Source organism: Schistocerca americana, chromosome X (assembly GCF_021461395.2).
Source record: "Schistocerca americana isolate TAMUIC-IGC-003095 chromosome X, iqSchAmer2.1, whole genome shotgun sequence".
NCBI classification, from domain to species: Eukaryota; Metazoa; Arthropoda; class Insecta; order Orthoptera; family Acrididae; genus Schistocerca; species Schistocerca americana.
The window spans coordinates 442,651,622-442,678,111 of NC_060130.1; the positions used below are offsets into that span (position 1 = coordinate 442,651,622).

The window sequence follows — 26,490 nt, forward strand, 5'->3', positions numbered from 1 at the left end:
TGGGTGTAACCTGCACCCACACTGCAGGATGAATGCAGAAGATAATTTTTACAATCATTCTAATACAGTGAGGTCCCTGGTGCAAAAGAGCTGTCTACAAGAACAAGTAAAATTTACGGCACTCAACTTTTGCATTTATAATTAGAGATTAATTACTGCTAACAGGTATGGTTACAATGTTTTTAATTGCATTTGAAACAAACAGTCATAAAAGCGACACATGACTCGTTTATATGCAGTATTCCACAAGATAACCAAGCTGGTCACTAGTGACCTTTATATTCTCCTCGGCAGTTATTCGATGCTAACTAAAGTGCAACGACAGATGACGTCCTTGCTCTTGGGTATGTATTCTGCTTGGAGCCAGGATGATCTGTATGGGAGACACTAACTTCCAACTTAGTTGAGCATGTTTCATAACCTCAGTTTGCAGAAGTGCCAGCAGGTGATCTCGTCAGAGTTCTGTTATAGAAATCCTGAAAGGAACCATAGGCTACTGCTTGCAAATTATCGACCCTTCAACAGTCACTATACATTCATGCAATGGGAAGTCAGAGCAAATGAGAGACGAAATGCCACCACAATGGCTCCAGCCAGACCAAAAATCTATAAAACTATTCAATGGCATAAGATTATCTTGAAGAATTGTCACAGAACCTACACATTGTTTTTTAACTGAACAACTGAAAGCTGCACAATTAGAATATATTTCCAAGCAGCACAGAAATCAAAGTCTAAAATCACACCAGAACTCCCCTGTAGCATAAAGTCTACTGTGTATCATAAAGTATCTCGCATACTCGAGGGAGTCTTTTCCAATACATTATTCTCAAATTTTCTGTTACTGTCTAATTTGATGACAGGGTAACATATTTTTCAACCATACAGAAAAATGTATTCCATGCAACCCAGACATTCTTTACAACTTATATTTTATGCATCATCACATACCTGGAAAATCAGAACTTATCTTCTTGTTCAAGTTATCTTTATACTTGTTCCTGATTTTATAGTCAGACAGCGTCAAACCCAATCCCGCAATGGCATCAGTTAGGCATCTGTCGATTATCCTTAATATATTTTCTGGTGGTGTTGCCAACAACAAAAGGCATTCAATAAAACAGGCTGCCTAAAACCAAGAAACAGATGGACTCTGCAGCATTAGAACCTCTTACTGAATTTAATTTTGAAGATAAGATACACACACATACTGTAAAATTATCAGAATGCTTCCCCACCCCACCAAGAAAAGATTATGCAGCTTTAAGGTTCATGCTTGTCTTTACCAACACAGTTAACACTAACATTAGAAGATGTCACTTGATTTATACAGTGTACTTTCCACATTATATTACTTTAATTTCTGCACACAGATTTTTTTTAAAATACCCCTTCCTCACCAAACCCAATGTTTTATCAGTGATAAATTGGGTGAATCAGGTAATTAAAAATTCACAAAACACAAAGACAAAAAATGATAAAATGTTTGAAAGAAGTGGGCTAAATTTCTATTACCAAGTGTTACTTCCATTTAAATCAAACTATGTACACCACTACTTAATTTACTAAAACAGTGTTATAATGCAGTTAAGTTTTAACATTAAGTCTTAACACTTAACTACTCTAGCATGAAACATTCCAAAAATTATGAGAATTACTTAACATTTTGCAGAAGTATAAAGTAATATGTAACTAGCTCAATCTAGCTCTTAATGGGAAGATGGCTTTCCAACTGCAAATTATGTAAATAAAACTGTAACCCATTAATGCACCTTATAATGGTTTAGGGACAAATTCTGATCTTGACAAGTTACAGATACATCATTTATTCATTTACACTATCTCAGTCGGATTTTTAAAGTTGACAGAACTATTTCAAGCTTCGCAACAGACTCTGTTCTGGATAGAAGATTCCATAAATGACATTAAAAACATCTAATTTCATACTCAATGCTGTCACATTCTACACTACTAGCAATGAAGAAAGTAGAGTCATGCAATGTGTCATACAATTACAAATTATGAGTGTAAAGCTAAACCTGCATTCAGAGTTTAATTCATGAGAGCGCACTCTCTCTCCAATCGTGAACAGAACAATGCAGCTTGTAGATGCTGTTCAGTCAATCAACATGTCTTTAGACGTCATTTCAAGCTTTGCCCATGTACATATTGTCACTATATGACGAGAACATTCTATAACTACTGTCAGACACCCAACACTGAAGATTTGCCTTGTAGTGGTCGTCAATGATCAAATAAGACCAGCTGATGGTCATTACCTACAAATTACGGATCTTGGACACTCCAAGGAGCATGAAACAAAGCTGTGTGTTGTCTTTCTGTTGTAAATGGGAGAGCTGTATCAACCTACACAGTACATGACCATCTTCGTAAGATCAGTGTGGTCTCTTAAGTTTCCACTACAAAACAACAGTAAAAATCACACAGCACTGTAAATACACTATGGCTGGCAAGGTAACTATTGGTATGGAATGTGAATCAATGGTATAGGGTTCTCTTCACCAAGGAGTGCAGGATTTTTCTGATGATAATCGTAAATAAGTGTGGGGGTGGCATATATAAATACAAAACACGTAGACCCACTGGCTCTGCAGGCAGGGGGATCACAGTATCAAATGTTACTCAGCAGAAGATTTTGCTTTAACAGATGGGTGCAAGTGTTTTATATTAGAGAAGAAAGTAACCTTCAGTGGAGATACAAAAACTGTTTGCTTACACTGAGGCGACGAAAGGCATGGGATACCTCCTAATATTGTATTGGTCCTTTTGCCCAGCATAGTTGAGCAACTTGACGTGGCATGGATTCGATAAGTCATTGGAAGTTCCCCACAGAAATATTGAGCCATGCTGCCTCTATAGCCATTCATAATTGCAAGTGCCTTGTTGACAAAACTTAGGTCCATGTCTACATGGGGTCTGCGCCACACTAACTCTACCAACAGCTCTTACCAACTGAAATCCACACTCATCTGACCAAGCAACAGCTTTCCAGTCATCTAGAGTCCAGCCAACATAGCCACAAGCCTAGGAGAGGCACTGCAGGTGATGATGTGCTGTTAGCAAAGGCACTTGCATTGCTCGTCTGCTGCCATAGCCCGTTAACACCAAATTTCATGGCACTGTCCTAATGGATATATTTGCCATATGTCTCACATTGATTTTCCTAGTTATTTAATGTAGTGTTGCTTGTCTGTTAGCACTGATAACTCTATGCAAACACCGCTGCCCTTGGTCATTAACTGAAGGTCAACAGCCACTGTGTTTTCTATGGTGAAAGGTAATTCCTGAAATTTGGTATTCTTGACACACTCTTGACACAGCAGATCTCTGAATACGAGGTGTGGCTAGAAAAAAACCGGACTGGTACTGGTGAAACAATAAAACGAATGCAATAAGGCTGAAAGTCGCGTGGCCTGTCACGTGACTCTCGCTCCGCCTACTGCTCGAGTTTCATCTGCCTCCTGCACTCAGTCTGCCCGTGGCGTCTGTTTTAAGTAGTTGACGTTTTGTCTGTGCGTCGGAAAATGTTGAGTGTACAGAAAGAACAGCGTGTTAACGTCAAATTTTGTTTCAAACTAGGAAAATCTGCAAGTGAAATGTTTGTAATGTTACAACAAGTGTACGGCGATGATTGTTTATCGCGAACACGTTTGAGTGGTTTAAACGATTTAAAAATGGCCGCGAAGACACCAGTGATGACACTCGCACTGGCAGACCATTGTCAGCAAAACTGATGCAAACATTGAAAAAATCGGTAAACTTGTTCGACAAGATCGCCGTTTAACAATCAGAGCAGTGTCTGAGTTAACAGGAGTTGACAAGGAAAGTGTTAGGCAGATTCTTCACGAAAGTTTCAACATGAACAAAGTGTGTTCAAAAATGGTTCCAAAGTGTCTCACAATTGAACAGAAGGAACGCCGAAGAATGATTTGTTCTGACATCCTGGAAAACATTGAAAGTGATCCCACCTTCTTACAAAATGTTATTACTTGCGATGAATCGTGGTTTTTTACTTACGATCCCGAAACTAAACGCCAATCGATGCATTGGAAAACTCCTGGTTCTCCACGACAAAAAAAAAGCACGAATGTCAAAATCGAAATTCAAGGCAATGATGATTGTTTTTTTTGACATCAAAGGAATTGTGCACATTGATTGGGTACCAGAGGGACAAACAGTGAATCAGCATTACTAAATTAGCGTCCTGGCTACCCTACGTGAGCGAGTACGGAGAAAACGAAACGATTTGTGGAGAAAAAAGTCATGGATCCTTCACCAAGACAATGCCCCAACTCACAGTGCGTTGTCAGTGAAGACGTTTTTGGCAAAACACAACATTCCCATCTTAGATCATCCACCCTACTCACCTGATTTGGCCCCCTGTGACTTTTTTCTTTTCCCTAAAGTCAAGTCAGCTTTGAATGGAACTAGATTTGAGACTGTTGAAGCAGTAAAAGAAAAAGCGACGGAAGTAATGTATGGACTTACCGAAAATGATCTGCAGCATTGCTATGAACAGTGGAAAATTCGTATGGAGCGGTGTAGAGACCGAGGAGGAAAGTACATTGAAGGAGATAACACGAAATTGTAAATAATTGTAAATAAATGTTTTTTCCAGCACCAGTCCGGTTTTTTTCTAGCCGCACCTCGTATTAAATTCCCTAATGCTTTCTGAAATGGAATGTCCTATGCGTCCAGCTCCAATACCATTACACATTCATGTGGTCACCATCGCGTCGTAAACTTTTTCATGTGAATTACCTGAGTACAAATGACAGCTCAGCCAATGCACTGCACTTTTATACCTTGTGTACATGATACTACCAACACATCTGTATATGTGTATATCGCTATCCCATGATTTTTCTCACCTCAGTTTAGATCCACTCTTTGCGTGTTCAAAAAAGTTCTAGCTATCACTTGCAGTAATTAACTGGATTATCAAGGTCATGTCAATCTAGTATGCGGGATCATGCTTTGATTGAATTTCTACTAGTAACCACCATTTCCATGTTAATTAGTACGCACCACAAACTGCTGCCATGAACCCAAATCAATTTTCTGCTGTTACATTTGCTTCAAATATCTTAAGTCTCATCACAATCTTTCTCTGGCGTGATTTCACTATTCCGTCACCTCCACTTCACATCTTAAAGCTCTCATCTTCTCCAGAGGTATTGTTTAAAATGTCTGCAATATGCATTTATCACTAAATTTATATTTATTATGTAACTACAGAGTTGCTGGTGACTGAATACAGTATCAAGAGCTTATGTAAACATGTAAAAGGAAAACCTGGAATGAACTTTGTAGGCAGCAGTACACTTCAAATTCAGATATGATAAGCAGATAAAAATTGCACAATCTTAACACTTTCAAAAAATTTAAAAGAATAACAGCTTGATGGTAAGGCTCCTCACAACCGCTTAATGCATCCAAAAATTCTAGATTATCCCAATAAAATAAAACTGAAGCAGACTTCAACTCCAGGGTTGGTTACGATACCACAGTGTTTTACTAGACCTAGTCCCCTTGCCTTCTTTCAACCTAGAACTGTTTACCAGCCAGTTATAAGAGGACCTGTAGTTTAAAGTGGGCACCTAACTATGAGAAACTATGTTGGCATAAATAATTTTAACTTTTGGAATAATGTATTTCACTGAGCTGACAACAGATCACCCCACCTTCACCATCTACACCCATGGATTAGGTTCCAGGAACTTTTTCTGGCTTTAGCTTCTTAGTTCTATCATTTCCTGAGCAGACCTGTACCCCTTACACCTTTGGGCATATATTGCAAAACTGTTTTAGGGTATTGTTTTACATGTCCCTTCCATTTCTGCTTATATGTGTTGAATTTTTCTGTTACCGTAAAATATTTTCAGCTCATTTCTAATACCTTCATTTCTTAACTTATCTTCTAGTTTACATCCTTCAATTGCTCTGAGGTATTTCATTCAACTAATGTCTCCCTTGTTAGTAATCTAAGCCTCATATCTGTAAAGCAGCACCGAAACAACTAGCGGTTTATGGAATTCCAGTCATCTGATTAGTTGTGTTTTTGTTGTTCCGCAGACACCCTGAAATATTGTTGTTTTATTCTTTACATTTTTGTCATGATCAAAAGAAGTCATATCACATGTAGTTATAATCAATTATGTGCTTGTTCTGTTTTCAATTACATCTGCTTTCCTCACTTTTGTCTTTTCTATATATATTTTGCTACTGTAACTTTGAACAACTTGGTGTGATTTAAAAACATTTCTTTGTATTTCTTCTTCTGAAGTGGTTATTATAGTGCGGCCGTCGGCATACAATAATGTCTTCATAGAATGGTCCTCATCTAGCTTTATTCCTTTCATGTTTTCTGTTTCCTCATCCCACTTTTTAATCATCTCATTCACGTATAAAATTGAATAAAGCTGGCGAAAGACTGCAAACTTGTTTAACTCCTTGGTTAGTTATAATGCCATTCTTACTTATTCTGTTTCTTGTTTTTATTACAAAGTTAGTGTTGTTATATAAGCTTTTTACAGCCCATATCAGACATCACGGGATTCATTTTCTTACAATATTAACCACAGTTTTGTCCTGTTCAATCTACCATTAAGCAAAAACGAAATAATATAACATATTTACAAATAACAGTGGTGCAAGTATTTAAAAAACTTCCAAGAAATCAGTTTTAAATTTCTATTAAAATTAGTGTTATACCTCTTCACGCTTTTTATGACGTTCCTCACAAAGGTGTCGATCAACAGTAGCCAAATCATCACAGAAATATTCACAGTAACCACATTTAAAATGGGCTCGGGGAAATCTAGAATTTCCCTGTAAGAAACAGAAACCAAGAAGATAATGCACTGCTTCCTCATACTGCAACGAGGGGGGAGGAACAGGAAAGAGGTATATGTTGGAGTGGGGGGAAGATGGAGATGGAGAGGGAGGGATGGAGAGGGAGAGGGGGTGGGGTGGGGTGTGTGGGGGGAGGGGGATGGGGTAGGATATCAGTGTTGAGTTTAACATCTAGCCACTGATTGGTAATTACAACTGAAAAGCAAATTTCACAATGAGAAATGAGTTATACGTCACAACAAACAACAAAATACATGAATATTGCGACAGATTTTAATTCATCACGACAAAATTGTTATGCAACTGATAATTCTCTTCTAATATGCAGAATTAAACTGCAGTCCACAAATGAATGCAATAGAAATAGCTATTAGTCCACTATAATATACACAGGTACAATGAACTAAGAAGCAATGTAATTTAGTTTTAATCATGAAATGACATCATTTATAATGAGGTAAACATAAATGGCTTTGCTAAACTCTTATGTCAACTGTAGATCAAATACATAAAATTGCAATTGATAAAACAGGCACAAAGATGCAGACTGCTGTATATAACAAATTTTGGTAATGAAACTATAAAAACAAATAGTAAACATATCCTAAAACTTGTAAGAGACATACCTGTGTCAACTTCGTAATTCCCCTTCCTGCATACACATCAAAATCAGTGTCCTCTTTCTGTGGTGCTTTACTGTCATTGTGAGATACACTAGGAGCTGCTTCATTGCCACCTACTTCTGTGGCAGGCCTGGGAGGAAACTGAAGTGCAATCGATGGTTTCTTAACTTTGCCTTTCTTGCTCTTGGATTTTTTCTTGTTTTTTGCCTTACGTCGTTCAGTACTATCATTACTGGGTGTGGCAACATTGCTCTTTACTGCTGAATCCTTATCGTTCCTAAGAAATAACAAGTTTACATAACCATAAATTACAGGTAATGCTGAACTGTTTGTAGAAATGTAAATTCAGTTAGCACTAATCTATGTATGAATACCACTAATCAAAGCATGCAAACTGTACAATTCACACTATAACGATAGTGTCTATGCTTTGCTCAAAAACAAATACAAACTTCAAATTTCAAGAAAATCTCTTATGGTTAAAATGTCGTTCTAATGACGTAATAAATGAACTTACTATTCATTCATTCACTCACTCACTCACTCATTCATTCATTCATAATGAACAATGATGAAACAAAATTTGAAGTTTGGGTAAACAATAACATTTCTTTGTCAGGAAACAATTACTTGACAAGCCATAGCATATAGCAACTCTGCCAAATGGCTAAGTACAGTCATGTTCGATTCAAAGTACTGAACATTGTCATTTCACCATGCAAGAACGAAAGTGGAGGCAGATGGCGTCTTCACAGGCACATGTACCAGCTTGTTAAATTTACTGGTGATGACAATGGTGAAGAGCATGCATGAGGTGGGCGTGGGACTGAGATGACCAATATGGATGCGGCATAGGTCTACAACTTCTCTTTGAGAGGAGAAAAGTGACATTTCCCACATCTTCGTGAAGTCTTTTCTTTTATCACCCAGAGTTTGCTGGGTCTCCTCATTTTTGTTATGTGACCCCCACCTTGCATATCAAGAGGAATAGTTCGGTCGTGACGGGCTCTCACAATGACCTCAAATATTCTGAAGGAATACCAGTCTACTCAAGATCTCTTGTTTCCACTTAGATCTTCCAATAGTTTGTCAAATTCATCTCACAGTAAAATATATCACATCTTACCTTCACCTACTTCACCTTCTTTCTCCGTAAATACTGTCCTCAACTTTGCTTCCCTCATACACCTATACATTCCTTCCACATTTCAGCTCTCCTTCCTTTGTTTAGTACTAGCTTGCCATCTAAGCTCTTGATATTGCGTACCCAACACGGTGTATCCACCCCCACAGGATGACGGGTTGTAATGTGTTCATGTCACTTGAGGCCAATGTAGAGGCTGGCCGTGTGACCTTGCCCAGTCACCCTGTGAGTGGACAGGTGGTCAATCCTTTAGCAGGGTTCCAGCAGACACACGAGGCAGGGATTTACTAGTTAATCAGAGGTCAATATTAGGTGTGTTATGTAGCCCCTTAGGCAGACAGCATTCAGGAAAGAAAGGCAATGTGCTCTCACTATGTCTGCTTGGGGAGCCTCATCCAAGATGTGGAGGAGGCCTTGCATGCAGTATCAAGCGTACAGGGTGCAGTCATCTGCAAGTTGAGGCTCACGTCAGCACCAACGACCTCTGTCGCTTGGGATCTGAGCCAATCCTCAGCTCATACAGGTGGCTAGCAGATGTGGTGAAGACTGCTGGCCTCATGCAGGGTGCAAGCGGAGCTCTCAAGTTGCAGCATTGTTTCCACAGTCAATCAGGGTCCTTTGGTTTGGAGCTGTGTGGAGGGTCTCAACCAAAAGCTTCGTCAACTCTGTGATGGTCTCGGCTGCAGATTTCTGGATCTGCATTGCTGAGTGTGGAATGCTTGGACTCCCCTTGATAGGTCAGCGGCGCACTAAATGAAGGAAGCAGAGTACTTGTGGAGTCAACAAGGGGGATTTTTAGGCTAGGCAGTACACTGGCATTCTCTGACAAACACTCACCAGACAAGTTGCTGACAGCGAAATCAGACCATATTTACAGTAATGACACTACAATTGTCAAAACTTTATCAATAAGTTATTGAAGTGCTCATAACAAAGTTCCCGAAATGACTGCCCTAAAGGAAACTTCTCGAGCTCGTAATATTCTCTGAACTGACAGCTGACTGATACCTGAAGTAGAAAGCTCCGAGATATTTAGCAACTCACAGAACATATAACAAGACAACAGATTAGATGCCATAGGAAGGGGTTTATTCGCTGAACTTGACAAAAATATTGTCTCAACTGAGGTCAAATTTGAGTGTGACAGTGAAATTATCTGGTCATGTACAACTGGTCTAGGTGAAATCAGGTTAATTGTTGGATGTTTCGCTGTGACAGTTCTAGAGTCATTGACAGAACATCTAGAGTCAACAGTTTGAAATGCTCAGATTTTGCAATATCAGTCAGAGGTGACTTTAACCCACCAAGTATACACTGATCAGCCAAAACATTATGACCACCTACTTAATAGCTTGTCTGTCCGTGTTTGGAACAAAATACATCACTGATTCGGCATATCAGGGAAGCGACAGTTTGTTGATAGGTTTTTGGAGATATGTGGCCACAGATGTTTACACACAGATCACATAATTCACGTAAATAACATCCCGTTGATTTGCATATGTGGTGAAGGTGCCTGATAGTGACCCAGATCAGTTCCATAGGATTTAGATCAGGTGAATTTGTTCATCTGAGTAGATGACAATTTAGAAGCCTGTGTCACCGGATGTACTGGGTGGCCTGATAAAGGGCACAGAGCTCTGCACTGGTCAAGAAGCCATGGTCTGTCTTGGAACCGTCAGTGTAGATGAAGGGAGACCTCAAATGCTAAAGCAGAGCAAGAGCGAGAAAAGGACGAACAGGGAAAGAGAGTTGGATGGACAGGATGAATCCATACAAAGTTTTACCAGAACTTCAGTTTCCCAAAGAAGGCACAAAACTCGGTACCCAAGGGAGGGGAAAAGAATAGCAGAACAGACATGCAGCCATTCCATATTCCTGATCCCTAAAACTTGATGGTTGGTTGGTTTAAAAGGAGTGGAATGGGAACAAACTGCGAGGTCATCAGTCTCTTGTTCCCAGTCGAACAATTACCAAAGGGAAAGAAGAAAACGAAGATGTGTGGCACACTAACAGGAGAAAGGAAGAATCAGAAGAACGACAGGAGGACAACAAACACAACAATGGACAAAACAGGACAAAAAAAACCACAGAGACATGCAAGAAACAAGGAGAAGAGATTAAAAACAAGTAGGCAGATTACCATGGCTGGTTGACCATGAGAATAAAAAAAGGAGAAACTAGGGCGGAGGACACAGAGGGACAAAGGACATGCACTAAAACTCAGATCAAATGATAAAACCCACCCTCACGAATAAAACATAAAACTAAAGCTGCTGTTGAGGCATTGCTGCCCAGCACCGAAGGCAGGGTGCTGGGAAAGTTAAAAGTCTGCCGGAGAGTGGTTAAAAGTGGGCAGTCCAGCAAGAGGTGGACAACTGTTATTTGGGAGCCACAGCGACACTGAGGTGGGTCTTGCAACAAAGGAGGTAACCATGTGTGAACCACGTATGGCCAATGCGGAGCCGACAATGGACAACCGAATCCCTGTGAGAAGCCCGCAGGGAAGACTTCAACACATTCGCTGTCTCCTTAATGACACGCAGTTTGTTGTGCATACTGTTATGCCATTCCTCCTCCCAAAGCCGAAAAACCTTGCAGCCTATGACAGAATGCAGGTCAGTTTCAGAGATACCCATCACCAGGAGTGGTTTCCGCGCAGCCTGTCAGCAAGTTAATTGCCTGGGATCCCGACATGTCCTGGGGTTTACACAAACACCACTGAATGACTGGACCATTCCAGTGCAGAGATGGACTCCTGTATGTGCGCTACCAAAGGATGGAAAGGATAGCACTGGTCGATAGCCTGTAAGCTGCCCAGGGAGTCAGAACAGAGAAGAAATGACTCACCAGAACAGGAACGGATGTACTGAAGTGCACGAGATATGGCCACAAGCTCTGTAGCGAATACACTACTGCAAGCGGGCAAGGAATGCTGTTCAATATGGCCTCTGTGGACATAGGTGAAGCCAACATAACCATCAACCATCAAGCCGTTGGTGTAGCCATCGAGCCATCGGTGTAAACAACTTCAGAGCCCCATAACACGTCAAGAATCAAGAGGAAGTGACACCAGAGAGCGGCGGGGTTAACAGAGTCCTTAGGGCCATGCAAAAGGTCCAGACGAAGCTTTGTCCAAGGTGTACACCATGGAGGTGTACGTGAATCAACCTCAAGTAGAGGTGGTAAAGAGAAGGACTCCTGTTTGGAGAGAGAGGATCGCACGCGAACCGCAATCATGAGCCCTGACCTGGGCTGCCAATGTGGGAGATGAACAGCTGCAGGTGGGAAAAGGAGATGGTAATTCGGATGCTCAGGAGAACTACGAATGTGTGCAACATAACTGGCGAGTGGTTGTGCACATCGGATCCTCAATGCAGGGACTCCGGCCTCCACCAGGACACTGGTCACCAGACTCATTCTACAAGCTCCCGTCGCTAGGTGAATGCCAGCGTGATGCACTGCATCGAGTAAACCCAACACTAAGGATGCTGCCGAACCGTAAACCAGGCTCCCATAGTCAAGGTGGGCTTGAACAAGGGCTCTGTAGAGCTGTTGCAGTGTAGAGCGATCTGCACCCCAGTTGGTGTTGCTCAGGCAGCGGAGAGCACTGAGGTGAGGCCAACACTCCCACTTAAGCTGACAAATGTGAGGTAGCCAAGTCAACTGGGCGTCAAAAACCAGTCCTAAGAATCGATGCATCTCCACTACAGTGAGTGGATCATCATTAAGATAAATTTCAGCTACCGGATGAACGGTATGACACCAACAGAAGTGCATGACACACGACTTCGTGGCTGAAAACTGGTGGCCGTGGGCTAGAGCCCATGACTGCGCCTTGTGAATGGCTCCCTGTAGGTGCCGCTCAGCAACACCAGTACTGGAGGACCAATACGAAATGCAGATGTCATCTGCATACAGAGACGGGGAGACCGACGGCCCTACACCTGCTGCTAGGCCATTAATAGCCACTAAAAATAGAGATACACTCAATACGGCACCCTGCGGAACGCCATTCTCCTGAATATGGAGGGAATTATGGGAGGCACCAACTTGGACACGGAAAGTGCGGAGCGACAGGAAGTTTTCGATAAAAATCGGGAGCATGTTAAGTAAAAAAAGATGGCAACCAGGTGTTGACATCTGGAAAAGGCTGTTCGGGTGACAGACTTGAGAGACACAAGATTATCTACGGTAGAGCGACCCTAGCAGAAGCCACCCTGACATGGAGCCAGTAGGTCACAAGACTCCAGGACCCAATCCAAGTGCTGACACACCATATGTTCCAGCAGCTTACAGAGAACGTTGGTGAGGCTGATGGGCCGGTAGCTATCCACATCAAGCGGATTTTTACTGGGTTTGAGCACCGGAATGATGGTGCTCTCCTGCCAATGCGATGGAAAGACACCATCACACCAGATCCGGTTAAAGATGACGAGGAGATGTCGCTTGTAGTCGGACGAGAGATGTTTGATCATCTGACTGTGGATACGATCTGTCCCAGGAGCTGTGTTGGGGCAATGTGCAAGGGTGCTAAGGAGTTCCCACCCTGTAAATGGGGCGTTATAGGATTCACTGTGGCGTGTAGTGACCGAGAGGACTTTCCTTTCCATCTGCCGTTTGAGGATGCGAAAGGCTGGGGGGTAGTTCTCCAACGCAGAGGCTCGAGAATAGTGCTCAGCACAGTGCTCGGCAATTGTGTTTGCGTCGGTAGATAGCACGCCATTGATGTTAATGCCAGGGACACCTGTTGGGGTCTGGTCCCCTAAAAGACATCTGATCTTCATCCAGACTTGGGAAGGTGACGTATGGCATCCAATTGTCGACACGTACCTCTCCAACACACTTGTCTCTGTCATTTTATAAGCATACCCATTGAGGTATATCAACAACACCTGTCAGCAGCTGAAGGTTTCAATTAATTAGCATTTATTCTAGAGAAGCTGCACAGTCATCAATGGTATCTATTCTTTCGAGAACATTACTATCTTCATATATAGTTAAAGGCTACCCAGCCACTGACCTTCGTCTGTGCAAATGCGCACAGGTTGCCCGAACTCTTATGGGAATCGTCACCTCAGTTGGCACGAGTAATGAGTGGATGGGCAAATATTAAGAATATTACAAGTGTAGATTTTGGACAGTTGGGAATGTGGGTCTCACGGTAAGCGTGCAAGAGGTAAGTCCCTGCAGTCGCGCTATTCATCTGCGTCCTCGGTGGCTCAGATAGTGTGTCTGCCATGTAAGCAGTAGATCCCGGGTTCGAGTCCCAGTAGGGGCACAAATTTTCAGCTGCCCCCATTGAGGTATATCAACAACACCTGTCAGCAGCTGAGGGTTCCAATTAATCATCATTTATTCTAGAGATACTGCATGGTCATCAATGGTATCTATTCTTTTGAGAACAGTTACTATCTTCATATGCAAAAATTATCGTTGTAGTTACCCGCTCAATCACAACATCGATGGCACCATGTGGGGGAGATTCAACGGTGACAGCAGAGGTGAAAGCTACCCAGTCTGCCTTGTTTAAAGCCCATCTGGGTAGGCGTCTGTGGGCATGACGCTGGGGGAGTGACAGGAACATAGAGAAGTGGTCACTACCACGCAGGTCATCATGTGCTCTCCAGTGGATAGATGAGCGAAGTCCTGGGCTGCAAATTGATAAATCAATGGTCAAGTAACTACCATGAGCCACACTGAAATGTGTGGCAGCCCCAGTATTTAAGAGGCAGAGGTCGAGTTGGGACAGTAAATTTTCGACATTTCTGCCACGTCCAGTAAGCATTGTGCTACCCCACAATGGGTTATTGGCGTTAAAATCTACCAAAAGTAGGAAAGGTTTAGGGAGGTGGTCAATCAGTGCAGCTGATATGTTCAGGGGTACCGCATCATCTGGAGGGAGATATATGTTGGAGACAGTTATTTCCTGCGTTGTCCGTACCCTGACAGTTACAGCTTCAAATGGTTCAAATGGCTCTGAGCGCTATGGGACTTAACATCTCCGGTCATCAGTCCCCTAGAACTACTTAAACCTAACCAACCTAAGGACATCACACACATCCATGCGGGAGGCAGGATTCGAACCTGCGACCGTAGCGGTTGCGCGGTTCCAGACTGTAGAGCCTAGAACTGCTCGGCCACTCCGGCTGGCGTCACAGCTTCAAGAGGAGTTTGAAGGGTCAGAGGTTCACTACATACTGAGTTCAGGACATAAACACAAACTCCACCTGACACCCTATTATATTCATTATGGTTCTTGTAATATCCCCTGTAGTCACGAAGGGCAGGGATCCACATTGCCAGGAAACAGGTTTCCTGGAGGGCAATGAGAAAGCAGGTGTAAAGCTTAACAGTTGCCGTAGTTCAGCCAAGAGGTAGAAAAAACCGCCACAATTCCACTGGAGGATGACACTGTGAGACTGGGAAGGCACGAAACACTCAATGAGGCAGTCTACGCCTCAGGATCACCTGCCGTCACCGATTTATTTACTGAACAGGCTATATCCATCGTGTCTGATGATCTGGCAGATCTAGGTCCTCTGCGGACGCTAGAATCTTCACCTCATCCTCAGACGCAGAGCTTGTAGGCAGTGGTGGTGTGGGTGCCACTTCAGTTCCCTTGGTCTTGGGGGTCTTCTTTCTGGATTTCTCTCACTGATCCTTGGGTTTCTCTGGCTGGGAGGGCTTCACTGATTCACTCTGCGGGACCGAGGATGATTGTGAAGCCCTACGACCAGCTGCTATTGGGCACTTCAGCCACTGGCAGGTGTCATGTTTCTCGCTAGCAGAAACATGGGAAGGGAGTGACCCAAGGGACCCCCTCCCAGCGAGAGGAGCTGAAGAAGTCTTACGCTTCTCTGGCTGAGAAGTAGGGACTGGTGACCCCGATGGTTGGGGGACAGTGCTCCTGAGGTAGGTGGTGCAGGAGCAACAGAGAGGGAAGTGCCCCTCAGCATCAAGGTGGCAGGTGTAGTCTTGCAGCTCTGAGAGACAACAGGAATTCGAAGGACTGATGGGGCTACAACTGTCCTCGTAGTGGCGGCATAAGAGGACGTCATAGCTACAGGATGTAGGCACTCAAATTTCCTCTTGGCCTCAGTATAGGTCAGTCAGTCCAGGGTCTTGTATTCCATGATTTTCCTTTCTTGCTGTAAAATCCTGCAGACCAGGGAGAAAGAGGAATGATGGTCTATGCAGTTGACACAGATGGGAGGCAAGGCACACGGAGTATTGGAATGGGATAGACATCCACAATCTTGACATGTGATGCTGGAAGTACAGTGGTTTTACGATAAAAGACAGACTGACAGGCATAGGATTAAAAAACAGCATCATCAAATGTCCTTAGAGAGGTTTGTCAAATTGATAAAACGAAGAACGCGAGCAGCTGCTCGTGGGTCATCCGCTAAAATGGCATCTAGAGTACATGGCAGGTTAAGATCTAGACGCAGTGTGTTAAAATCCGGACAGGACATTAAAATGTGGCGGACCGTCAGCAATTGCCCACATGGGCAGAACGGCGCCGGCGCAGCTGTCAGCAGATGGCAATGGCTGAACCGGCAGTGTCCAATGCGCAACCGGGCCAAAACGACCTCCTCCCGCCGAGAAGGGCGGGAGGAGGACGTCCAAGCCACGGGAAGAGGTTTCAAGGCCCGAAGCTTGTTGTCTGTAAGTGCAGCCCAATCGGCATGCCACAGCGATAAAATGCACCGACAAATTACCCTGCTACAATCCGACGAAGGGACACAACAAGAAGCTGTCCGAGGCTGGAGGACCGCAGCCTTGGCCGCGGCATCTGCAGCTTCGTTCCCAGGGATACCGACATGGCCAGGGACCCACATAAAGCTAACCGGAGAACCGACGTCCACCAGCTGCTGAAGAGAGCGTTGGATCCGGTGCACGAAAGGGTGAACCGGATACGGATCACTGAGGCTCTGGATGGCGCTCAGGGAATCGGAGCAGATGACATAAGCAGAATGTCTGTGGCGGCAGACGTAAAGAACAGCCTGGTAGAGGGCAAAGAGCTCAGCTGTGAAGACCGAACAATGGCCATGGAGCCGGTATTTGAAACTTTGTGCCCTGACAATAAAAGAACACCCGACCCCGTCATTGGTCTTTGAACCATCTGTATAAATGAAGGTCATATTGATGAACTTTGAACGAAGTTCGACAAAACGGGAGTGGTAGACCGAACCGGGGGTAACCTCTTTTGGGAGCGAGCTCAGGTCAAGGTGAACGCGAACCTGAGCCTGGAGCCAAGGTGGCGTGTGGCTCTCGCCCACTCGAAAGGTTGCAGGGAGTGAAAAATTAAGGTGTTGAAGGAGGCGACGAAAGCGAACTCCAGGGGGTAGCAGGGCAGAGACACACAACCCGTATTGACGGTCGAGAGAGTCGTCAAAACAGGAACGATAAGACGGGTGGTCGGGCATTGACAGTAGCCGACACGCATACCGACAAAGCAGTGTATCGCGCCGGTAGGTGAGTGGCAATTCGCCAGCGTCAGCATGAAGACTCTCTACGGGACTAGTATAAAACGCTCCAATCGCAAGTCGTAAACCTCGATGTTGTATGGAGTTGAGGCGGCGTAAGATGGATGGCCGTGCAGAGGAGTATACGAAGCTCCCATAATCCAGCTTGGAGCGGACGATCGACCGATATAAACGAAGCAGGACGGTTCGATCCGCTCCCCACGACATACCACTGAGAACGCGGAGGACATTTAAAGAACGGGTACAACGGGCAGCCAAATATGACACATGTGGAGACCAGCTAAGTTTCCTGTCAAATGTAAGACCTAAAAATTTTGTTGTCTCCACGATTGGGAGAGCAACGGGACCGAGTCGTAAGGACGATGGGAGAAACTCTTTGTAGCCCCAGAAGTTAATCCAGACCGTCTTCTCGGCAGAAAAACGGAAGCCATTGGCGACACTCCAGGAGTAAAGACGGTCAAGAGAACGCTGAAGACAGCACTCCAGGACACGTGTACACTGCGCGCTGCAATAGATGGTAAAATCGTCCACGAAAAGGGAGCCTGATACATCAGCTGGGAGGCAATCCATTATTGGATTGATCGCGATGGCGAAGAGAGCGATGCTCAAAACTGAGCCCTGTGGCACCCCATTCTCCTGGCGAAAGGTGTCTGACACGACAGAACCCACACGTACCCTAAACTGTTGATCCATTAAAAAAGAACGAATAAAAAGAGGGAGGCGACCGCGAAGGCCCCATGTATGCATGGTGCGGAGAATGCCCGCCCTCCAACAGGTGTCGTAAGCCTTCTCCAAATCAAAGAACACAGCCGCGGTCGGGCGCTTCCGCAAGAAGTTATTCATAATGAAGGTCGAGATGGTAACCAGATGGTCAACAGCAGAGCGGCGCCTACGAAATCCACATTGTACATTGGTAAGTAGGCGTCGAGACTCAAGCAGCCAAACCAATTGAGAGTTAACCATTCGCTCCATCACTTTACAGACACAGCTGGTAAGCGAGATGGGTCGATAACTGGGGAACAAGACTGTCGAGTGTGATTGAAACGCTGACACTGGTAGTAGCGCGTAGGTGTCGGGACAAAGGGGCGAACAGAAATAACCTCGTAGCCCGCCTTGATGCGCGATGGCAGCTTAACACTATCAAAGGTCAAGAAAAGTGTCCGGGTCGGTACAAGGTCATTGTTGACCGTTTTCATGACCCTATGGACAGCCGTCACGCCCTGCTCAGCGAGGAAAGATTAATCTCCTCGTCAGTCAATCCGTCGAGGGATCTAGTATAGACCACACCACGAGACGAATTCAAAGTTCGGTGAGCCCCACCCGGACAGGGAACGTGTACAGGAGTGTGGCCCGAAGCAGTTTTTGTGCCTGAAAGGCACTCTCAGTTTCTAGTAATAAGGTACTGTTACGCAACCTGGTACAAGATTTGACAGATCCGGCTATGGCATCTACGCCCTTCTGGATAACGAAAGGGTTGGCAGAGGAAAAATCCTTTCCGTCCTCAGATCGAGGAACGACGAGGAACTGTGGGGCAGGCCGTAGTACTTTTGTCACTGGTGGCTGGTCAAGTTTCCGTTTTTGGGCAGAAGTCGAGAGAGATGGAGTGAAATCCATTGCGGAGGAATCCCCCATGATTGCCAGCGTCTCCGATGGCGCGCTCCTTCCTAGTGGAGACCCTCTCAGAGGGCACTCCCGCCTTAGGTGAATGTTTACACCTCAGGTCACACCTCCCGAGAAACAGACGGAGGGACCAATCGGCATAGTCAGAAGGTATCAGCTCAGGCAATCACCCCTCCCTGGGCCTGGCCTTTACCAGGGGGTACGTGCGTGCCTTACATGTCTACCCAGGGCGGGGAATTACGCGTTACCCCGTCACCGGCTACGCGTGCGAACGCGTGGCTCGGCCTTCAGGCGCGCACAGGGAGGAAGGAAGAAGAGGAAAAAGAAGAGAGAGAGAGGGAGAGAGAGGACAGACTGTATCAAACGCCGAGGCGGAGACCAGAGAAGGCAAGGAGAAGAAGGCAATGAGAAGAAGGCAATGAGAAGGCAAGGAGAAGAAGGCAATGAGAAGGCAAGGAGAAGAAGGCAATGAGAAGGCAAGGAGAAGAAGGCAATGAGAAGGCAAGGAGAAGAAGACAAGAGAAAGATTAAGGAAGACAGTGAGGTGGAGAAGAGCAAAGAAAGGAACCAACCAAAGGAAGGAAGAAACGAGAAGTGAAAAAGCAAAATGACCGCAAATAGAGGTCGTGGAACCGTCCGTCTCCGGACGCAGGCGCTAACTACCCCCTTGAGGGGGAGGGACTCCTTTTAGTCGCCTCTTACGACAGGCAGGAATACCTCGGGCCTATTCTAATCCCCGGACCCGCAGGGGGGGAAGTACAGTGGGAAGACATACAGCTGAACCTCCAGCACTTAAAGCATCGAATTGGGGAAGGGATATATGGCTTCACATCACAGCGGTAGACCATCACCTGGACCTTCTCGGGTAATGAGTCACCCTCGAAGGCACCGGTGGCAACCTGATTATCCCTCGGACCCCGATGGACATTCCGGACGAAATGAACTCCTCGTCGCTCTAAGTTGGCATGCAGTTGTCAGACTGCAGAACAAGGTCCCTGTGGAATATAATACCCTGGACCATATTTAAGCTCTTATGAGGCATGATGGTAATGGAAACATCCTCCAGCTTGTCACAAGCGATTAATGACCATGACTGGGCAGAGGATGCAGTTTTTATCAAGAATGGCCCTGACTGCGTTTTGGATAAGCCCTCCACCTCCCCAAACTTGTCCTCTAAATGCTCTACAAAAACTGAGGCTTCATTGAGACAAAGGAGTCCCCATCAGCTCTCATACATACGAGGTACCGGGGCGAATAAGGTTTGCTGCCATCCTTAGCCTGGCGTTCCTCCCATGGTGTGGCCAGGGAGGGGAAACGATTTAGGATCATACATCCTTGCATTGTACTGAGTCTTGGAACGTTTAGAGACTGCTGGCGTTTGATCACCAGCAAGTGATGACGTGGTACGCTTCATTGTGCGTCATCCACCCTGATGCCACCCACTCCAACCAGGGGCCCTCTCCACGGACACCACCCAGCCTCACCAAAGGCCACCTGGCAGGATGGCCATTGCCGAGAGTCCCAATGCCCCAGGGTGATGGGCATCTACTCCTTGGCATACATGGAGAGTTAACGGCACAGACATCAGCAGAGCGATCCCTGTGTAGTCAGGGGGCTACAACCAACAGGGTACATGGCAGCCCCACCACAATGGACTGGCTACCGTGCTGGATATAAGGTGCAAAGAATTCCATGGTCATCGACGGCACAGAAAACAACACTTCATAGTGAGTGGAGGAAAACGCACCCAGGAAGGTGTCCTCGCTCAAGAGATGGAAGATGAGCAGGACTGCAATGCCACAACGAGAAAGTGGGCTAAAGATCTCAATGCATGATGGACATGATGCACCATGTAAGGCGCCCGTCCCCAATGGCTTGCTCTTCGGGAAAATTTTGAAAAATGGGGGTCAAACCTTAAAGGGGACCATCACATAAAGGCCGAAAGGTGTGACACTCCTTTAGTCACCTCTTATGACAGGCAGGAATACCTCAGGCCTATTCTAAGCCCCGGGCCCACAGTGGGCGTAATACTGATAAGAGATCTGTTTTTGGAATACCTATCTCAAGAGTTGGCTTACGGGTAGTCACTTTGGCTAATCTATCTGCAAGTTCATTCCCCAGTATTCCAACAGGACCCAGAGTCCACATGAAGGTCACTAACCATCCAAATTGTTCATGGGCACACAGGGAATCCTGGAAAACCACGACAAAGGGATTGTAAGGGTAATACTGGTCAAGAGCTCACAAATTGCTTAAAGAGTCGCTTCAGATGAGAAAAGAATCACCAGTGCAGGAATGGATATCCTGAAGAGCATAAGAGTTGACTACCTCCTCTGCAGTGGAAACACTACAGCCATCCAGCATGGAACTGCGGAAGAAAAGGCCTGCATTGTGAGAAGACAGGAGTTGAGTGCTACACCATGACAATGCTCCAGGTCATTGTGCCTTCTCCATAGTATTATTTTTGATCAAACCATGAACCATTGCAACACATTATTGCTTTCTCCTAGAAGGGGGAGGTGTTCCCTATCAAATGACACCAAACTTTTGGCTGTATCCGATTTAGTACAGGAGCTAGGAGGTCACACATGGTGGCACATTTTTTGAAAAGAAAATGGCCAAAACTGTAACTTTAGGAAGGCCTAGCTCAGTCCCCATGGGGGTTGCACATTTCAGTACCTGAGATATGAACTTAATTTAGTGCAGGTGCATTGATGTCATGAGAACTGCCCATTTTAAATGCCAGTAATTGAGATTTGCTTACAAGTATTGTAAAGTGAGACTCTGATCATTTAAAGTACTTCATTACTCCGTGGTGCATTCCTCTCCCACAGCTTCGTCCTGACCTATCACCAAGTCCAAAAGACTTGGTTCATCTTGAGGCCGTCTGCTACGGGGGTGTATGTGAGTGGGCCTGAAGGAGAGGTGGTAGAGGAAACAGTTGGAGTTCAGCGAGGAGGGACAGGATGCAGACTGCGATCATAATCCCTGATCAGGACCGCTGTTGCAGGAGATGCGTTTCTGTGTTTGGTTCGGAAGTTATACATAGACAAACAGCTACACAAGTTATCACATTTTTGCAAGTTTCCAATATTTTTTTATCTCATGTGTGAATGATAGTACTGAAACAATATTTGGTGTGTATAGAGAGGTGGTACGGCTGAATTCATGAAACAAATTTGGCTGTGTTACTTGCATGCACATATTGATTTTTTTGATGTTGGAAATTCCGAAATTGATGAAAATCACTATTTGGGACCTCCCCAAATGCAATGCGTGCAAGGTCACATTGTGCTGCAAATTGCTTCATTGTGTGGCTTGTATCTAAGTTTAATTACCCCCAAAATATCTGTGTGTTACTCCCATATATTGTAAGTCATTTGACAATGTTCTAATACTGATACACCACATATTATACCAGGCATTCCATGAGTGAATGAGCCTATGAGTGGAAGTTAAAAATGTGAAAGTCATGACTGAACAGTTTCAATGAAATCCTAAGTCACTGAAATAAAGTGTAGAGAATAGAAACATTCTGCAACTTTTTTTCCCCTTTCATTTATCACTATCATCTTAGAGAAATGACACCTGTGGGTGGTGGTGGTAAACTGAAGGGTGTCAAGTTGGCAATGATTTCACATCATTATTGATGAACAGTTCATAGTTGCAATGATTATTAAGCTCGTTTTCAGTAGCAAGTTCTTTTGAAGTAATTTCTGTTTTACAACGAAAGCTCTCCCATCTGTCACTAAAATCATGCACTGGTTTTTGATAGTAAAGAAAGACTTTCATTTCATTGAAACATGCTCAAGATCTTCTGAATTCTGTAAGTTATATTTTAATTCACATTGTTTTTTTCATGCATAAACACTGTGATGGATAAACACTGTGATGGATGGCACATGCTACCTGGGATGGATGGGACAATTTATATGACGTAATTAAGTTAAAACCTATCCCCTAAAGCAGGGCCGCACAAACATGTAAAACCGCACACGTGCAAAGCGAGTGCCTGCACAGTGCATCGGTTCAACTCGGCATACTTCGCCTCAACTCGGCTTGCTAGGTGAGGCCGACGCTGTGCACTGCCAGACGGCTTAGTCAACATTGGAATACGTAAGCGCAAGACAATTACCGGAATAATGGAACCATCTGCTCCAAAAAAGGGAAAATTGCCGAAAGTCACTTTAAACCGGAATGTGAACTCTCCTGCTTCTTTGTGCGTTGTGACGATAAAGCCAAATGTCTAATCTGCGGTACACTAATTACGTGTGTCAGAAAATCGTCTATTGAAAGGCACTACAGCAAATTGCATTCAGAAAAGTATAGTTATATAACAGGGGGTGCCAGAGAGGAAGAATTACGGAAGTTGCAAATTCTTGCAGAAGAGAATTCTGTATCTACAAACGCGGTTTGTTGCAAGTACTTTACCATGTATATTTTGGTTAAAGGTCATGTGAAACGAAATAACATTTGTTTGGATTCCTTAGTTTTCGTTTTCGCATAAATTATTTCTAACATATCTTTGTTTCTCTATTTGAGGCTGAAGAAGATGAGGGGTGTTGCGAAAGGACTCTCAGAGCTAGTTACAAAGTTGCTCTACGTTTAGCAAGAGTGGGGAGGCCATTTATGGACGGGCCATTAATAAAAAACATTATATTGGACATAGTAGAGACAATGAATCCCGCATTAGCTCCCGCGTACAGCAGAATACCACTTTCCAGAATGACAATAATCGGAGAATCAACGACATTGCTGAGAATTTGCATGAACAACTGGCAGCCAAAATTGAAAACTTCCTTGCGTACTCCATTGCACTTGATGAGTCCACGGATATTAACGACACGGCTCAGGTAGCAATATTTTTGCGTGGCGTGGACGACTACCTACATGTAACGGAAGAACTCCTGGATATGATTTCGTTGAAGGACACTGTTACAGGGGCGGATTTTTTAGCAGCTGTTGAAATGGCAGCTGAGGGAATAGGAAAAGCTGTTTTCCGTAACCACACACACGGGGCACCAGCAATGTGCGGTAAAGCAAAAGGCTTTATTGGCCTACTGCGGAAAATACTTAACATGCCAAATTTACCTTCTGTTCATTGTTTTGCACACCAAGAGGCTCTTTGTGCGAAAGTTATCGGTCTTCAAGATGTGATGAAGGTAGTGGTGCGTATCGTGAACTACATTCGTTCTTATGGACTCACTCATCGTCAGTTCAAAGAATTTTTGATTTCCTTTGAAGAGGAGTATCCAGTTATTCCCTACCACGCTGAGGTGCGCTGGCTGAGCAAATGGAAAGTGATTCCCCAAATTTTTCGACTACGCCACACTGTGGCTCAGGTTTTGGAGAGCAAAGGACGTCCGGAGCCACTTTTTCATGACCCTGAATGGGTGGCTGATTTAGGATTTTTAGCAGACATTATGGCTCTCCTAAATGATTTAAGTCTGAAACTCCAAAAAGAAAACAATCTCATCAACGATATGATCAGCAAAATAAACGCTTTCCAGTATAAACTGAAGCTCCTCAAAAACAACCTTTCAGAGAAAAATACGCAACACTTTCCTGAACTAGGTAAGCGAGTTATAAATTGTACCTTTATTAAAACTGCCTGATTTTTATAACCGCTCTAATCAAAACGGTACTATGTTTTTGTTTGACAGCATCTGTGCAGGAAGGAGCGCACTTTGAAAAATACGTCGAGGTGCTTCAATCCCCTGAAAATGCGTTTAACGACCGATTCCAGGTAATGTGCCGCTATATGACATACAGCTAAATAAAGGAGATTGCATTACATATGCAAGTGTAACATTACATTAAAACCAATAGTACACATTACATGTTTATTAAAATCTATCGCATTTTAGTACTTCGAAACAATGGCTTACATTACTTTCATTTATTAACATTGGATTTGTTATTGTTTCAGGAAATTACCTACCTGTAGCCAATTCTCTCTGTTTTTGTGAAACCTTTTTCGATGGATATTGAAAGTGCGCCTTCAGATTTACATTTCGAACTAACTGATTTGCAAAGCGATGTTCACCAAAAGGATGTGTTTTACAATACAAAAGGTTTGCTCCAATTCTACCAAAATTGGCCGAAGGAATAATTTCCCAAGTTACACATAGAAGCAGCGAAGATTGTTTCTATGTTTGGTTCCACTTGTGGTTTTTTTTCTGTTTGTACAAAAACTAGATTGCGTGCGAGTATTTCTAATTGTAATTTAAAAAAATTCTCTCAGAATTGCTGTCAGCCAATGTCTTGTTCCAGACCTTAGTAGCACAATTGCAAATAAAATAAAGAGCACTAAGGAAGATACATTTGTGTTGAAACCAAATTTAAAATTGTTACCATTACAGTTATTATATAAATCTCTTTTGTACCGGTACACAAAACTAAGCTCTCCACCTAGTGTACATTAGTATTTGGCAATGACGAAGACGACAGGGTAAAAGCTTTGAAACAGGTCGAGACGGGCGGCGCGAGCGACACAAGCTAAGGAAGTGAGAGGCAGCGCTGTTGCGCAAAGCCGAGTAGTGGAGGGTCTGCACCGTCGTCAACATAGCGCAGCCGTCTTCTGCACTCTGCACTGTGTGATGCACCAGTGCATGCACCTTGTGCGGTCCTGCCCTAAAGCATCAAACCATGACACTGCTATCTTTCAAGGATGTTTTCCGAAGTGTCCAAAGTGCATTAAGTTAAATTCAACATTAAATTTTTAATTTTTCACTCTGTTTTATTTTTATGGTGTTAATCCACAACTATTAGTCAAAACTGCAGACAAAAATAATGATGAATTACTAAAGTTGTCCATTAACCATGTCTATCAAATAATAAATGTTTTAATTCCTGGTAAAGAAATCAAAGATTTAAATTAAACATTTTATTTTGATTTCCCTAACTCCAAATGTCCCATCCATCACTTGTGGGAAGCCCGATATGATACATGTAATAATAATTTCTTTTTTTTATGGGCAGAAAGCAACCTAACACACCACCTGTAATACAGTTCTACCAGCCCAGGAATCCCAACTGGTCCACCACCACTATCCAATCACAGCTGTGCTGTCACTGTGCACAGTAGTGAATCATCTTATGAGGAGTGTGCATGACACTACAGTTCAGTATGGAAGTCAGTCATGAAGTTCTTGGTCGGTGTGTGGATGACATGGAGAAATGTTTTCTTGGTACAGCATTAGGACAGGAGTGTCGAACTATCTTACAGTAGACAATCAGGACTCAAACATATGTGTGACTATAGTGATGAAATAAAACACCTATTGGTTGTTCGTACACGATTACAAATTAATGATAAGGAAACTTTGCGTTACCGTCATGAGAAGGTATACGTGCACAATTTTACACACTTTTTGGTCATGTATGTTGTAACCCATTCCCTCATCACAAGACTGTGGTAAAAAAATTTCTGAGAGTTATTTCCACAAAGCTGTGTAGGCTGCTTTCTGGTAATGTTAAGCTTACACCTGGCAAATATCTGTGCTCAAAGTGTTATTGCATGATTAACACCAGTATAAGAGGCAACTGAAAGAATGAATGTTCAATACACACAAGTGACAGTTTTTGGCCTGCTGAAGAATTTGTAGCTGCAGTGAAAGTGGCCTGTAGTGCTCTCAGTGTGTCACCACTTAAGAAACTGCATCTGAGTAGTAGTAAAAAAGTCTTACATGGCAAAACGAAGTACAAGAAAATCTGCTCTGCCGTTCATAAGCAC

The 26,490-nt window shown here is 43.9% G+C and overlaps 1 protein-coding gene across 2 annotated transcripts in view; it reads right to left on the minus strand.

Annotated features, from left to right (window-relative positions):
* LOC124554895 (terminal uridylyltransferase 4-like) overlaps positions 1 to 26,490 on the minus strand; it is a 182,551-nt gene that overhangs the window by 102,287 nt on the left and 53,774 nt on the right. For both annotated transcript variants that reach the window (XM_047128578.1, XM_047128577.1), the window contains 3 exons: positions 7,503 to 7,776; positions 6,736 to 6,852; positions 952 to 1,129 (listed from right to left, as the gene is read on the minus strand). In XM_047128578.1, coding sequence (XP_046984534.1) covers positions 952 to 1,129; positions 6,736 to 6,852; positions 7,503 to 7,776 — 569 coding nt within the window. The remainder of the gene's footprint in view (positions 1 to 951; positions 1,130 to 6,735; positions 6,853 to 7,502; positions 7,777 to 26,490) is intronic.